This window comes from Gadus macrocephalus, chromosome 7, assembly GCF_031168955.1.
Source record: "Gadus macrocephalus chromosome 7, ASM3116895v1".
Classification (NCBI taxonomy): domain Eukaryota; kingdom Metazoa; phylum Chordata; class Actinopteri; order Gadiformes; family Gadidae; genus Gadus; species Gadus macrocephalus.
Window position 1 is genome coordinate 18,087,352 of NC_082388.1, and position 15,466 is coordinate 18,102,817.

Below are 15,466 nucleotides of genomic sequence, written 5' to 3' on the forward strand. Positions count from 1 at the left end.
ACTTTTATAAGATCTTGAACATTCTACACATTTAATCCACACATTTGTAAAACGAGCAGGATCTACACACTTAGCCCTATATGCATCAGTAGGTGAGATTCTCTTTGGTCTTGGGATATAAATAATGATGTTGATGATTCATGACTTCGGATTGATTGCTTATCCAAAAGGAGGGTGAGCTGGATGACTTCTGAAGTTTCAGTCTTTTTAAAATGCTGTTTTATCCAGATTCTTTGAATTGCTGATATTCTAGTATGTGACAATGTGAAAAAAGACTTCTGTTTCCAGCTCACAAAAATGTGCACACAAAAATGTGAATCCAAATGTCAGCATTAACCTAGCAAGGACCAGCCATCAATATTAACAGTGGCAGCAGTAACATGTCCCCACCAATTTGACAAAGCGGCTGAAAGTGCTTGAGTCTTCCAAGTGAACAACCTATGCCTTGTCTGCCCCCCCCCCCCCCGCCCCACCCTATTGCTTGCAGACACGTCCCGGGCGTTGGGGCTTCTGGAGGAGTACTGCTCCCGGCTACGGAAGCCAGAGGAGGACGCTCTCCGGACGGCCATCCAGCGAGTGATGCTGATCTTCAAAAGCAACCTCTTCGAGGCTCTTCTCGGTAAGTTGGGGGAAGCTTGGCACCGTGGTTCCCCACCCCCCCCCCCCGACACACACCCCCTTGTCCCCTTCACCGTTTTATTTTTCATTCAATGGGGTTGGTTTCTCAAAACAACCGCGTCCAGGGATAACCTGGACGCGGTAATCACATCAGACCCCCCTGATCTATAATCACATCAGACCCTTTTTTACAGTGTCATGGTAGGAAAGACACAGGTGTCGCTCATCACACTAATTATGACTCTGATACTGTCATATACCAGGGCATAGGTGGAACACTAAGCTAGTGAACTAGTGATTAGAAGACCATGGACCCTTTTCACATGGCCATCTTATCAGGGCAGACACGGATGTAGCGCACAACATTACAATTTTGGAGGTAGTCGTTTTAATTTGATTTGCGTCAAAGCACCAGCAATAGTGAATGTGAGTTATCCTCACTAGTGAAGTCCACTATCCGTGCCCTTGTACATAATGTTATAGACCCATAATTACTGTTCTGAGCAACACCTTTGATTGTCTTTTGATTAACGCCTCTGTGAAAAGAAATACAAAATATGCAACAGCGACTATTACTACCACACTTCGTTATAATAGATAGCATCATTGGGAACTTGGGTTCCCACTGGTTTAATAAAAACCTGGAACGAGTTTTCACAACCACCACGGTAGAACTTACCCTGTCAATAGTTACTCCTCAAAATACAATCGAAGAGCAGGTAATGGAGAAACAGTGTCCTCCAACATCTGTTGGGACGGCTCAATAGCGCCGTCAAGGCCAGCGAATACGTCACAACAACCATCATTGCCGTGTGTCTCATAATTGTTTATTTAGCTTTTCTGGCGCAGCATAATTCCAGGTTTCAGACTCTCTGTGTTATTTTTAACTCTGCTGACGGGGCAGTACTTGACGTTGTCTGCCTGGTCGTATGCCTCTTGTTGTTGTTTTTTCACTTGCGGCGGTGGATCTGAGAGCAGGGTTTTTGGTTTGTGGCATGTGGATATTATTTTTAAACTGCTAAGAGGAATCGTAATCAGAATTTGATTTAGTGCCAAGTAGGTTACCCATAGGCTACGAGAAATGTGTCTCGCTGTATTGGTGCAAGGAAGGCACGTTGGTGGATATCACACCGTAGCCAGAGTCGCTGATGAGAATGCATCCCCCCGATTGGAATGATAATCATCCAATTATAAATTTGATGATTTCTGTTACAGTAAAGTTGAAAATGTTGTGTTTTATTGCAGTTTTTCTAGCAATTACAATAACAGGTTTTTTTGTAGGCTTTTGGTCACATTGTTATTGCTCATTATGTATAGTCTGAACACTGTAAGACGGCGTTCATGGCGTTTTCTTCCGTTAGTATTTTGCCGCATCATGTTTGATGACTAGCTAGAAATGTAAAGGAAGCTTACAGACCCAACACACAGGAATGTATGGCAAGAGTCCAGACATGGGAAACATATTGTCCAGTAGGTCCCAGTATCAACCTCTCCTCCCTCTTTCCCAGGGGTTGTGACCGACCACAACCGTAAAAGGTTTATAATGGACTGCGTAACTGCCTTCATTGAAGAGTGCACTTACCTACCCAAGTGTCCAAACTAAAGCTCATTTGGCCTGAATGGGCCAGAGTTGCTCTGGTGCTCTCAGGCGCTCAGGGAACGGCCGATCAGTGCAAGCAGCTGGAATGTTCAACGTTATTCATTACGAGTACGCCCCGCCATTCTGTAAAGGAAATTATTATTAGATTATTTTTTTATTTTTTCATTTTGTGTTGTTTCTTACCTTTTTTATTTTGAATATTTTTGGATTATGGTGTAAGAGTTCATTATTAAAGTGTGAATTACTTCACCTTTAGCATTGTGATGTTATTGTATCCTGTATAAAGCAATTAATGTCCTAAAAATAATGTTTTTCAATGTGGGCATTTGGCTACCTAGACTGGTTTCTTTTTTCTCTACCTGTTTTATTTACATATTTGCTCTAACGTAAACCTCATAAAACCTAGACATTATTGAATATTAACAAGGCTCTTCCAAGTGCCAGTGACCAGTCTAGTCTCACTGGAGTCCTATTCCTACTAAAATACCACCTATTCCCCCTAAAATCCCACAAAATCCCCCAACAGGAACCTGGCCTCGCACTACGTCAGTGTGCTGCTCTAGGTTTGTTATATAGGTCTACTTGGTGCTTGACCCAGGCCGGTGATGTCAACAAAAGTAGCGTACAGCCGGGCTGGTGCTGCTGAGCCAGGCCATGAGAGCGGGAAGAGCCTTCCCACACTCGCACAGGATGAATACTGCTGCTGAGATTTCCTGGCAGAGCTCCTTCCCTCAGCAGCGTCATCATTCTCACATGCCACCGTTTTGAATGTTGGACGATAGGATTACAGGAAGGAATATGCCAGAGTTTTCAGGTCCTGGATGGTCCACCCTGATCCGGCTCACTCAGCGCTTCAGAGTGAAACTCAAGAGCCGGAGAGTCCATCGGTTTGAATGTAGTAGTCTGTGTGGGCCGGGGCCCTAGAAGTCCCTTTGTTGTTCTTTGTGCGTTCCTTTATCATCTGTCAAAGGAAAAAGGTCTACGTATTTGCGTAGACCTTATCGATCTAGGTGGAATAGAATAGAAACTTTATTGTCCTTGCATTGAATACATTGTCTTAACAGAACGGAATTGAAGGTGCCACTCCTGATAAGTGTCTTAAAATTAATAAATAGTATCATAAATATGTAAAAAATCTCTCTCTCTCTCTCTCTCTCTCTCTCTCTCTCTCTCTCTCTCTCTCTCTCTCTCTCTCTCTCTGGGTCATAGACTGTCTGACGGAAACCCATTTTAATCTGTTTACTTTTTTCTTTTTCTTGAATTAAGTGGGAAGGCATTATATACAAATGAGTTTGTTTGGTTTCACCTGCTACTCATTTTGGGATGCTTGAAGTACATAAGCAAATTTGGTTCTAGAATCCAATCCAATAATTTCCTTTTTCTTTAAACCATTTGTCACGCCGTTTTAGAATTACATACCGGTCTAACACTTACAACGTCCGTGGACAATCTGTCAAGTGTGCTGCTCCTAACCAATTATTCCCTCAAACGATTTGTTATGTCATAGTTTTTATTACCCATGGTAATGTAGCAGAGGGGGAGACCACGTCCCCTCGCTTCAGGGTGTGGTGAGATGGGACACGATGCGGGGGTCACACACATTCTCCCACAGCCTCATTTATCATGGATCATTGTTGGCCTGTCATGATTCCCAGCCAGATTAATAGCCAGCATGCATCACGCGTGTATTACTTCCCCGACCCCTTTACGACCGGGGGGGACGGGGGACGGGGACATTGGAGCCTGGACATCATTCCAGTCACTTCCAGCAGGCATGTCTCGCCCACAAATAATAGGGCAGGCGATGCAATCAAAACACAGATACAACTCGGTCGCGGGACAAATGCCTCCTGAAATAGATGTAATCATCTTACAAAGCATTAGGTGCTGTATAATCTGGCCAGTGGCAGGGGCTCACCTCCCTCACCCCCCCCATTGCCACTACAGAGTGGATCCGCATGTGGATTAACCCGTTCACCGGTCCCATCGCTTCCAGTGGAACGACGGGCTTGATGTTATTTTAGAGAAGACTCGCTCAACTGGCTCTGTTGCAGCATTCAGGTTTTGATCTGTTGAATACAATGTCGGGCTACCACTAAAGGGCTTTTTAAAACACCAGCAACTTTGTTTTAAGCTTTTTTAGATTGAACATCTCTTTTTTTCTTCAACACCACATTTGAGAATCAAGCGTTTCAAAAATATTGCAAGCCCGGTTTCAGGTGGTGCAATAGGTATAGAAATCTAACATATGCACACATCTTCCCAAATAAGCATGATCATTTGTATCAATTCAATTTATTTTATTCTTTGATATGTAAACCCTTTGAGTAAAGCGTTTTGCTGCCTATCCCTTTGCTATTCCCTACTAGATGTTTGGATTAGAGCTATAAAATAACTCCAACATTAGATTATTAAAATTCTAATCCTGCAATAGATCTCATTTACAAAACATCCTCTTCCCTGCTGTGCAAATGCTTTAACATTTCTAATGCGTTCGCACAGCAAGCAGGAGGGTCTGAGCTCCACATCTGAGCGTGGGATCCTGAAAGCATCTTGGACTATTGATTGACCCAACTGGAGTCAGTGACGACCAAACAAATGTGATTTCCTCTTGAAAGACCCAATGTCTATTGCCATCATTTCTCGTTTCTTTTAATTGTTTGTATCTCAGCATTTGGCTTTCTCTTTCGACAACTATATCTACCTAAACGTCATGACTAAGCAGTTATATCTGCTTTCTGCCAACTTGTATTTGTTCTAAAGTGGGCGGAGTTAGCACAAAGCGAGCATGCTGATGGCAGCGGTCGATCACTCCATTATGTCTTTATGATCTGTTGTATATTGTATGGGCTCTCAATGAGCTCCATCTGTCATCCAGAGTTAGGCAGAAGACTGGTCTGTGGTTTTAATAGGACGAGAGAGAGAGAGAGAGAGAGAGAGAGAGAGAGAGAGAGAGAGAGAGACAGAGAGACAGAGAGACAGAGAGACAGAGAGACAGAGAGAGAGAGAGAGAGAGAGAGAGAGAGAGAGAGAGAGAGAGAGAGAGAGAGAGAGATTTCCCCTGCTTCAGTATTAATTTAATTTTGCTCAGGTTCTCCCATCAGAATGAAGGATGATGGGAAGACGACTTCATATGCCCGGAAACATTCACTCACTGTAGTTGTAAATAGTTTTGTGTCTGGGGAAAAAAAGCTCCTTCCATTCTTCGGCTACAGGGTCTGACGGGAGGATCTGCAATATTGATTTTTTTAAGTCATTTCATTTGAGTCACGTCACATGCACTGTATTCATTTCTCCATTCAAAGTGATTGGAAATATGACATTGACACATGTAATCAAAGTCTGAGGATGATATGATAGTGATGACTTGAAGTGCAGCTCGCATTTGCTCTGCGTGTCAAAGGTCCCGGGTGTCATGGTCTGGCTTTAAGGGTGTTTCCTGTGTGCTTAATGGATTATGGGACTCTTGTAGGGCTTTAGGCCGTCTACATCATCATCTGCTAGTGTGGTTGCTAAGAAGGCTACAACAAATGTTTTTTACATGAGTCCTCTCTCTATCTTCTATCGGGGGGGCTTAGTGAAGCCGGGAGGCACGGACTCAAGCAATCCCTGTATGAATTTTTCTGTCATGTATGGTTAATCGCTTCATGGGATGCATGTATCGATAGCACATGAGGTGAGCTGTACATGAAAACGTCTTGACAGTGTTCGTAACTTTGATCTTGAATTGCTACGTCCAGGTGAATGGTTCTAAATAAATAGGTAATGTTGTAGCCAATAGAGCACAGGTGCAGCTTGGTATGAAGACAAATGTTGCGCTGGAATGGACTGCCATCTTGTGGCGAATGTGTGCGTGTGTGAGAACCGAATGCGTGTGTGAACAACTGAAAGTGACAACTGTTTCATAGAATGAATGCTGTTCATGCATGACTCATTTGACATGAAAGCAAGATACGATTGGACACGACGGATGTCGTGCAAGAGGATAGTTCGAAACCCAGCAGGCTAGGGATTACATCCATTTTTGCAGTGTAATTCTAATGACTATAACCATAGCTGTACTAATGTATGCGCTTACAGGTAATTGTGTGCTTCACGTTTGCATGTACGTGAATATATGTATGTGAGGATGGTATAACCAGCAGGGCTTTTGAGTCGTAAATCTGTGATTGTGCTATGACGCATGCAAGTATGATGGCATTAAGTTGTGTGGGAGGAAGGAATTTTTCTCACATGGGGGTGGTAGTAGAAGTGTTTATTTAAAGTATTTATTTTACTTATCCTCATAACCTTTATATTCTTATTATTTTATGTTATTATCTACATGTTATGTAGATGCAGTCATATCATACTAAAATACAACCAGATCTCCAACAGAGGGAGCTATAAGGCTAACTAGCATCTCTGTCGCTTTCTTTATCTTGCTTCTTCTATGAGACTGAAACTAAGGCTGAATTCATCATAACTGTAGTTTATGGAATACTATGCACAAAAATAAATACAGTTCCCCTCTTTATTCAGTCATTGATTCATGGGACGCAGTTAAATTATTCTGGCAAAAATCAATAAGTGACCTGGATCGTCCATTGAACTGCGCTTATTGTCTCTGCAGTGAATCCCTTTGCTGCATTATTTCCATAACAACCATGGTTGTCCCCTGCTCTAACGCCACTGCCTATAGGAGGATGAAAGTTTATGCAGTATGCCCTCATTGCCCCCGGCGATAATTCCTCCTATCCCACCTACTTCTACGGCCATGAACACTAACACATCCACTGACCCTGCCTTGCCTTAACAGGGTGACGTGTTGCTTGTGCCTCACAAGCTGGAATTCTTCTTCTTAAGGCAGCCATTCATGCAGGTGTAGCCATATGACACAATATCTTTGCGTGTGTGTGTGTGTGTGTGTGTGTGTGTGTGTGTGTGTGTGTGTGTGTGTGTGTGTGTGTGTGTGTGTGTGTGTGTGTGTGTGTGTGTGTGTGTGTGTGTGTGTGTGTGTGTGTGTGTGTGTCATCAATTACGGTACTTACCCAAGGCTTCTGCTGCTACTCTCCCTGTCTTTTCTTATCATTGTGCGACCGCCCCAAACGTCATTAGAAATGTGCATAAGCTGTCACGTGTACACACACGCATAGACGCGCACACACACACACACACACACACACACACACACACACACACACACACACACACACACACACACACACACACACACACACACACACACACACACACACACACACACACACACACACACACACACACACGCGTTTATGCATATGCCGCTTGTGATGTTCAGATTAAACGATAAAAGTCAATTGGGAAAAAACATTGAGTAAGTAGTGCTATAAAACACAGCACTACTTCCATTACATCGCCAATCACAGAGCTGGGAATTCACACGATGCGATGCCCGTTAAAACGTCATGCATACTATTACAACCAACACTTTTGTTGCCTTGTTCGTTCACAAAGGACAAATGAAAGAAGACTGCGAAGCCTGGCTTGGAGGCCATGTTGACGGCGAACCTGGACTTGTGCGTGCGTTTCATTTTAGCCTAGCAACCTCATACACCCCTTATGTTCTAAGTCCTCATAACGTCCATCTTGAAATGTTTCCCTCCTCTGATTACATCTCTATCTCTGTTTTCTTTTGCCTGCAGCGAGTGTGGAGATATTAAGAGTCTCAAATACAAAAAATATACAAAAAAGTACTAACCTGTTTCCTTGGTGATGACATAACGCAAGTGGCTTTAAATTCAAGTGGCTTTATGTTCACGTTGATTACAAGAATACGGTTATCAAGAACATGTGTTTTTGCGGTTTTGGGATTTACTTCCGTTCAGGAAAATATTTCAACTTTGGCCTTGCCCATTGTTTAAATGTGTCAGAAGTGAAATATAATGGGTTTGACTTTTTTAGCGAAAATAAAACAAAAAGCGTCACTCTACCATATCAACCAGATCCCACAGGCATTAAGTTGGATTCAACCTCTCTGAGCTTTCCTTCAAATTGGAGCTCAACCAAATGTGAGTTGACCGCCCACTCTTTACCATCATCATCCTCTGCTAAGTGAGGCCCTTTCCAAGCTACACACACACACACACACACACACACACACACACACACACACACACACACACACACACACACACACACACACACACACACACACACACACACACACACACACACACACACACACACTCCGCAGTGGTGAAAGTGGTAGCTTGTAAAAAAACAAGGTAACGTGCACGTCGTGCAGCACATTCAGAGGACTCCAGGCAGGGGATGATTTGAGAAGTGAAGTCCGGGATGAGTGGTTACCACGACGACGTGAACCCCAACATCTGCCCGCATCCAACCGCGAGGATGCTTCTGAAGTTAGGGTTGATATTCTGCTAATTATAAGTGCGTGAACATTTCGTTCCACGAGTAAACACTCTTAGAACATACAGATACACTTAAAATCCCCTGAGGAAAGTTGCTTCCAAAAAACTGCACGGGGCCGTGACTCTGCCCCTTGCAGTGCTTGGTCACCGGCCCGGGCTCTGTGCCGTCTCCTCCCAATAGTTCTGCTATGACATAGTAGGACTGCTGGATACGTGATTAGTGGATATCTTGCCAAAAGCAACCCGACTACTCGGGTCAAAACGGCTTTGAGCACCCAAAACCACCGCGGCCTGCCCACGTTCATTTGTCTCCCATCACGCCGGCCACTTCCTCGAGGCAAAACTGAGCCAAGGGTGACGAGTGATTTGTTATTTCTGAATAATTGGTGTGTCTCCGCGCGTGGAGAGATGGAAGGATTATCTGGCACCTTAGTCACTGTGGAGGAGGAAGAAGTGAAGGGAGGGGTGTTGCAGCTGGAAGAGCCATGCTCTCTGCAAGCTGTAAGCCCACTCCACCCACACCCACCCATTACGTAAGCACTGGGGGAGGCAGATCTGCATTGTGACAGCCGGAGCGTGGCGCTCCCGTGTGTGTGTGTGTGTGTGTGTGTGTGCGTCTGTGTGTTGAATGTTTGTGTACAATCTGTGTGTTCTTCTAATAAGGTATCAAGTGAGAAAGCATATTGGAGCAATTTCTTTTTTTGAAGGATGCAAATTACCTCAGATTCCACTGCATGGTTGCCTTGGAAACCTGATCAGGGAGGGGGAGTGGGGGGGGACCATGCAAACAGTTGCTGTCATATGCTTAGGAATAGAAAGAAGTGATTTCATGTAAAAGAGAAGCCACTTACTCTGCAACATTGTTTATGTATTAACTTGGTATACTTCATTATCACATGATATATTATCACAGTATGTGTCTATGTTGTGTGGAAATATTATTTCAGACCAAAATGAATAATCTGATCAAGTAAATAATAATAATTCATTATTATACATTTTATGTTTTTTTATCTTTTTCCTTTTGCTACTACTTTACTTTAATTCTGGCTTGAGCACCCTCACTAGAGCAGAGTGTCTTGCTGATTTAGTAATTGAATACCCATTAAGTGTATTTAAAGGAGTATTGAAGGTTGTGTTACCTAAAACCTGTGTGTAATATAAGATTTGGTGTTTTTGGCCCATAATCGGTTGTGGATATCGTTGGGTATGCATGTGACTAATGTTCATGTGGTATCTGAAAAAAAGTGCAGAAGGGGATTTTGGGTCATGATATTTTGTGATAAAGCCCATGGCTTAACAGATAATGCCTTTTGGATTAACAGATACACTGTGGGCTATTCATTACAATATTAAGACATGTACCCTTGCTCTGTGCAAGGGTACCTATAGTGCAAGGAGTTCAACTCCAATTAAGCTTAAGGCTATGGATACAGTAAATAGTAACAATAATTATACCATGATTTTAGGAATGACGTGGTTCGGGTCACCACCCTCATCACTTCGAACCCTCCCGTGGTGAGATGGTGTCCCCTTTCATTACGTTAAAGGACAGCACAGTGCGGTTAAAGTTTGATCCTGTGTGGCTGGCTCGTGGTGGTGTTTACGTACAAGTGGCTTTAATACTGTGCCAGCTGCGACCCTTAACGCGGCGTTGTAGCGATTGCTCCCTCAGGGCGAAGGACCTAGAATCAACATGGAGGCACTCCTTATCAGGAGCTGGTAAGGTGTGTGTTTCTAGTTTGATTAATGGATTTGGAAGTTTTGCTGGTCCTATGTTAACATGTGTGTGAACTTGGCACAAAATAATAGCACTGGTGCGAGCAGAGTTTCATAACAGTTAGCATTGTTGTGACCTGAGTTCAAATGAGCCTAGAGGGCGGAGCAACCAATGGAAACTTGTTTGTTTGTTTGTGTATGTCTGTGTGTGTTTGGAGGGGTTTCCGCTGGCGGTTTTAAGCACAGAGCTGGACGGGGAATGTGCTCTCTGGGATGTAGGGTCGTAGTCCGCGTCGGAGGGAACAGGTGTCCTGTCTATGTGGAGAGGATTAGGCATGCTCTTAGACTTGATACTGGGCATCTGGTACTCTCACTGAGCCATCTCACTGTGCTCTGGCTGCAGCGCCACATGACCGGGGAGACCAAGGATCGCATTGCACAGTAAGTTGCGTTGAATTGACATCTTGCATCCATGTCCCCTTGTTAGACAATGTCTCACATTTGTTCCTTGAGGAATACTGCTTTTGTCTGTTTTGGTCTGTGTATTTACAATTAATTTGGATATCCACTAAAAAAGTCTGATTACGCATCAACGTTGGTCAGCATCTCTTCTTCATGTGATTTTCCATTCAGTGAGGGATTTAGCGGTAGCTAACTTTACTGAACTGTTGGGGTCTTCACATTGCTAACGTATGCTAAAAAACAAACATTGCTAAAAACAAACTACATTCCGTTGAGCATTATTACAGCATTCTGTATACACTGCACGCCACCTGCGTACATCTTCTGGGGGATTTTGCATTTTGGCTCCCTGCAATCCACATCAAGATTACGCAGTTTCTCTCGGGAATTGTCAACGTAAATATCATCTAGGCCGCCATTGTTTCCTGAGTGTCTTGTGCAGAAGGGAAAGTCTGGGATCTTTTGTGTGTGTTTGGGATTGAAACATTGCAGCCCCTCAGTGGCTGGTGGTGAATGCTAATGGCGTGTTGTTATTAACGCCCATTTAAATATAAATGGGACTTTAGTGTGGAGGGGCAGGGCATTGGAGCGCAGTGGTAGATCACTTCAGGAGCCTTTCCATACTTGGGAGGTGGAGGGGAGGGGATGGGAGGGAGAGAGCCCTCCTTTTTGCTGAAGATCTAAGTGGTTAGCTGTTTCTATAGACACGCCTGTGCTTTGATAACAATGGCTGTGGTCAGTGATTGTCGCACAGAGTCACACTTGTTGCACCCTAATTCTGGAGCTGGGTCCGTGGTAGACATTATAATGAAGCGGCCAGATGTGGGGTCTAGCACGTGAGGGAACCTTGAATGCAGCGTAGCGTGTGCTGCAGTGAGTCACTCTGTGATTCAGAAAACCAGGAGCCTGTGAGCTACAGTGCTGTCCAGGCCAGCGTTTAATATACCCCGCATGAACAGGCTCTCTCATGTCGTTTCATTGCTCCACGTTCTGCTCAATGTATGGAGCATTCATTGGCCCAATATGATGCAAGGCTTAAATCAGGGCGGGAAACATCTTTATTTCTTATTAAGTATTGGTAAACTTTATTTTTGTAATGCAACAACATCAAAATGGGGTTCAGACGGTACTCCTTTGCCATTATGAGAGAGACTACCTGGCTGGATGAGAGTGTATATACTAGTGTAAATAAACAAGGTTTTGTAGGGCTAGAAAATGAAACAATGCACGCAACGGAAAAAAGGATGTGTATGTTTATCTATTATTTATGCTTCATCTTATATCTCCACTAGAAAATGATTATCCTGAAGCAGATGGAAGCAGTTTGTTTGCTGTTGCTTTGTTTCGCCCTAATTACCGTACAAGCTTTTCCACTTTGGATTAACTTGTGTTGCTGTGCATGTTTTATGTGTGGAGTACAGTGTAGCGTATTCCATCAAAGTGTATTCAATACACATGTGTTAGGGCTGTAGTGCTGCTTGTCTGGTTCTGAAGTCAGCTATGCTGCTTTTGTGTGAAGATGTAGGGCTGTGAACTGGCAAGATACTGCTAGTATATGTACCATGATGCAGGAGAGACAGCACAACAAAGCTCACAATCCACTGAATTTGTGCATTCATTCTTATGAAATTTATAAAAAGCGTATAAACTCTATCTATGCTTATTGATTGCCTGAAGGAAATGGAAGAGGAATGTGTATTGTTGGAATTACTGTTAGTAATATCATCCTGGTTGCGCAGGATTTGATATTGAATTGTCCTCCTGGGTTTGATTCTGTTGGCGGTAATCGAACATGTAAACAGCTTTCTGGAACTACTGGCAGCCAGCTGAAGAAAGTTGTATTCGTAATGGTTTTCTGTTGTTCGTCCGTGAAGGAACATGGAGCTTGTTTTCCAAGTCTTCATTCCACATCTCTTATCTTCTAAATGTAGTGGGGTCCCAATTCATAACAGAATTTGGAGTCAACTAGAAGCTTAGGTTTTGGTTTTTTTGTTGGTATTTGTAAAGTCATTGTTACTTCTTCAGAACATGATGTAAACCCTGGACAAAATCCCTTACATTTCTAGGCTTTGTTTTTCCTTCCCCGCGATAAGCCGAGAGACACAGAGTGGGTTTGACCTGAAGTTTCTAGTAGAGGGTACGCATTCTGTCAAGGGAAATAAACCACTCCTGCGTAGCCAGGGTGTTCTCAAAAAAACTAAAGTTTGATCCAGGCATATGCTGTTCTCAAGGTGGATAAGCAGCAAGCCATTTAAGTAAGAATATCAGCTCGAAAAAAAGCAGGACGTCTACTGTCAAATACATATGGTCTGCTGCTAATAATACACTGTTCGTTGCTTTCTGCTTTGGACTCATATGGTGGTGACCTTTAAAGCAATGACGAATGAATAAATTAATTTTATTTTCAGCAAAAATACATCAATATAATATTTTGTATTCCTTATTTTTACCTTTTAGGTTGGGTTAGCTTTGTTAAGATCAGTAACCTCTTACTGGGCCAAGGTAGATGCATTAAACTAAGATAGTAGTAAGTATCGCAAGTGACATAAATGATGATGAACAACAGCAGCAGCAGCAAAAACGACAGTGGTCAGATATCTGTGCTTTAGCGTAAGAAAACGTAAGAGGGCAGTTTAGCAAGAATTACTTTATAAATAAACAAGTACCAACTAGAAAATGCATTTCCTGCAGAAAATGCGGTGAGTGATGTAGTGCAAAGTGAGGTTGAAAATATGTTTTAGTAAAGCCACATAGTTTAAGACTGTTATCTTTCTCTCACACACACACATACCTCACCAGGTCTATGTAAAGAACACAATGACAGCAGCGGAAAATGGGTCTTCAATGAGATGACATTAAACAACATCAATGACTTCCATTGTAAAATGTTTATATTTAAAGATGACATTATACCACCAGTTGTGAGTGTGCTTAGCCGTACAAGCTGTTTAGTAAATCTGTTGGTATAATATGGCACCTTGGAAGCGTGCGATTCCTAGCTAATCTGAACATTTTAAAATTGTAATGGAGTCTCTAGGTGAACAATTGTGGAAGGATATAGGTCCCAAAGTTTGTAGAGATTAATCAAGGAAGAAAGAATAAAACCTAGGAAGAGCAATAGTGAGCACTGCATGCAGCACTAGTAATCAGAGATGTCAAAGATATCCAAGCAGCCTCTGGAATATGGAGGACAGACGAGTTAGAGCTTAACAATTAGTGGTAAATCCTAAATGTGCCTGTGATACAGAGCATGCCTTTCCTAAATCCGAATTCCTAAATATTGACATGACTGCACGTGATTTTTTCCCAAGTACAGTAAAAATAACCTGAACATTGTAAAACCAAGTTTATCTGAAAGAGCCAAGAATCATGATTTCATCCACCTTCAGGGAAAGGTTAACTTTTTGTTTGGGGTTTTAAAAACAACATACAAACGTAGCGATACAAAAAAACACATCTCTTTTAGGTGCCTTTTCCAGAACATTTGCCCAAAACGGTTCATTCATTCATGATTTTTTTTTTTAAGCAGGGTGGGCTTTTCTGCTCTTATAAGGACGGAAGAATATGCATCTTAAGACTTCCACTTCATGTGGAGCCTCATGAAAGAGGAAGGAGGAACAGTAACATGGTAAACAGTCAGTAACAGCCTTTAGTAACAGCCTTAGTAACAGCCGTGTCTCCCTCCTCCTCCTCCTCCAGATATCCAGGAGTTCTATGAGTTGACGCTCCTCAACACCCACAAGAGCTGTGAGCAGAAGCTGGAGGAGGTCACCCACATGGCCGACCGGTGGGAGAAGGCCGTCACGCTGCCGGACCCAGAGGTCACCCCGACGCCCTGCCCCTCTGTCCAGAAGGAAGAGGTAACAGTCATGCCAGACTCGCCGCCCCTCCCTCCCACCACACACACACACACACACTCCCTATGCGTCCTTACCTCAGAGCCCCAAATCAGGCCAAAGCTACGCAGAAGAATCACCTCATTTCATTTGCATTCCGTTTATTTGCATACTGAAACTGTATTATGTAAATGTGACGATGCACCGTGAGCCCAATTATCGGCTTAACCCCTTCACACATTGTCCTGGTTGACGGTCCGTCTCTTGAAGGGTCGGTATTTGGATGAGAACCGTTTAAAGTCAGATGAGAACATTTGGACCTGAGCATTGTTTTAAGGTGGTGTTTGTGTCGTGGTGCTTCACGTGGTCCCACACGCAGACATGTTTTGGCGCGGGGCTTCAAAGCAGCTGCTTCTAAGCGTTTGTTCTAAGAAGACTTTGGTTGGAGCTGAGGGGCGCTCACGCTAATTAGGTTCCCCCAGGAACCAAATCTAAAGCGTTTGTACACAAAACCTCTCTTATCTTTTTTTGGATGGATTAAAATCATAAAAAAGTTTGTTGAGACCAGGCAAAGTAATAATTAATGGCATGGACACAGTGAAAGTGGAATCATTTGCTTTCAAGAAAAGTGCCTTGTCTTGTGAATTGCGTATCCCTACGTTAGCTCAACGGTAGCTTCCCGGCAATGATGTTGTTGGCCCGCCGCCTCAGCAGAGTGGGAATTGTATGGGGGTGTGCTTATCTATCTGATCTGTTCAACATCATTCAACAGCGATGCAGACATCCAGATAGGTCAAAGCTAAAGAACAAGCATTTGTATAGAATAAGCTTGTTCTTTA

General features: G+C 43.2%; 1 protein-coding gene across 21 annotated transcripts in view; it reads left to right on the top strand.

Annotated features, from left to right (window-relative positions):
- dlg2 (discs, large homolog 2 (Drosophila)) overlaps positions 1 to 15,466 on the top strand; it is a 133,985-nt gene that overhangs the window by 1,381 nt on the left and 117,138 nt on the right. For 20 of the 21 annotated variants that reach the window (XM_060057107.1, XM_060057111.1, XM_060057112.1 and 17 more), the window contains exons 2-3: positions 488 to 619; positions 14,491 to 14,651. In XM_060057107.1, the coding sequence (XP_059913090.1) occupies positions 488 to 619; positions 14,491 to 14,651 (293 nt within the window). Of the gene's footprint in view, positions 1 to 487; positions 620 to 10,553; positions 10,771 to 14,490; positions 14,652 to 15,466 lie in introns of those variants that run through there. The other variant, XM_060057123.1, reaches the window with a different exon arrangement.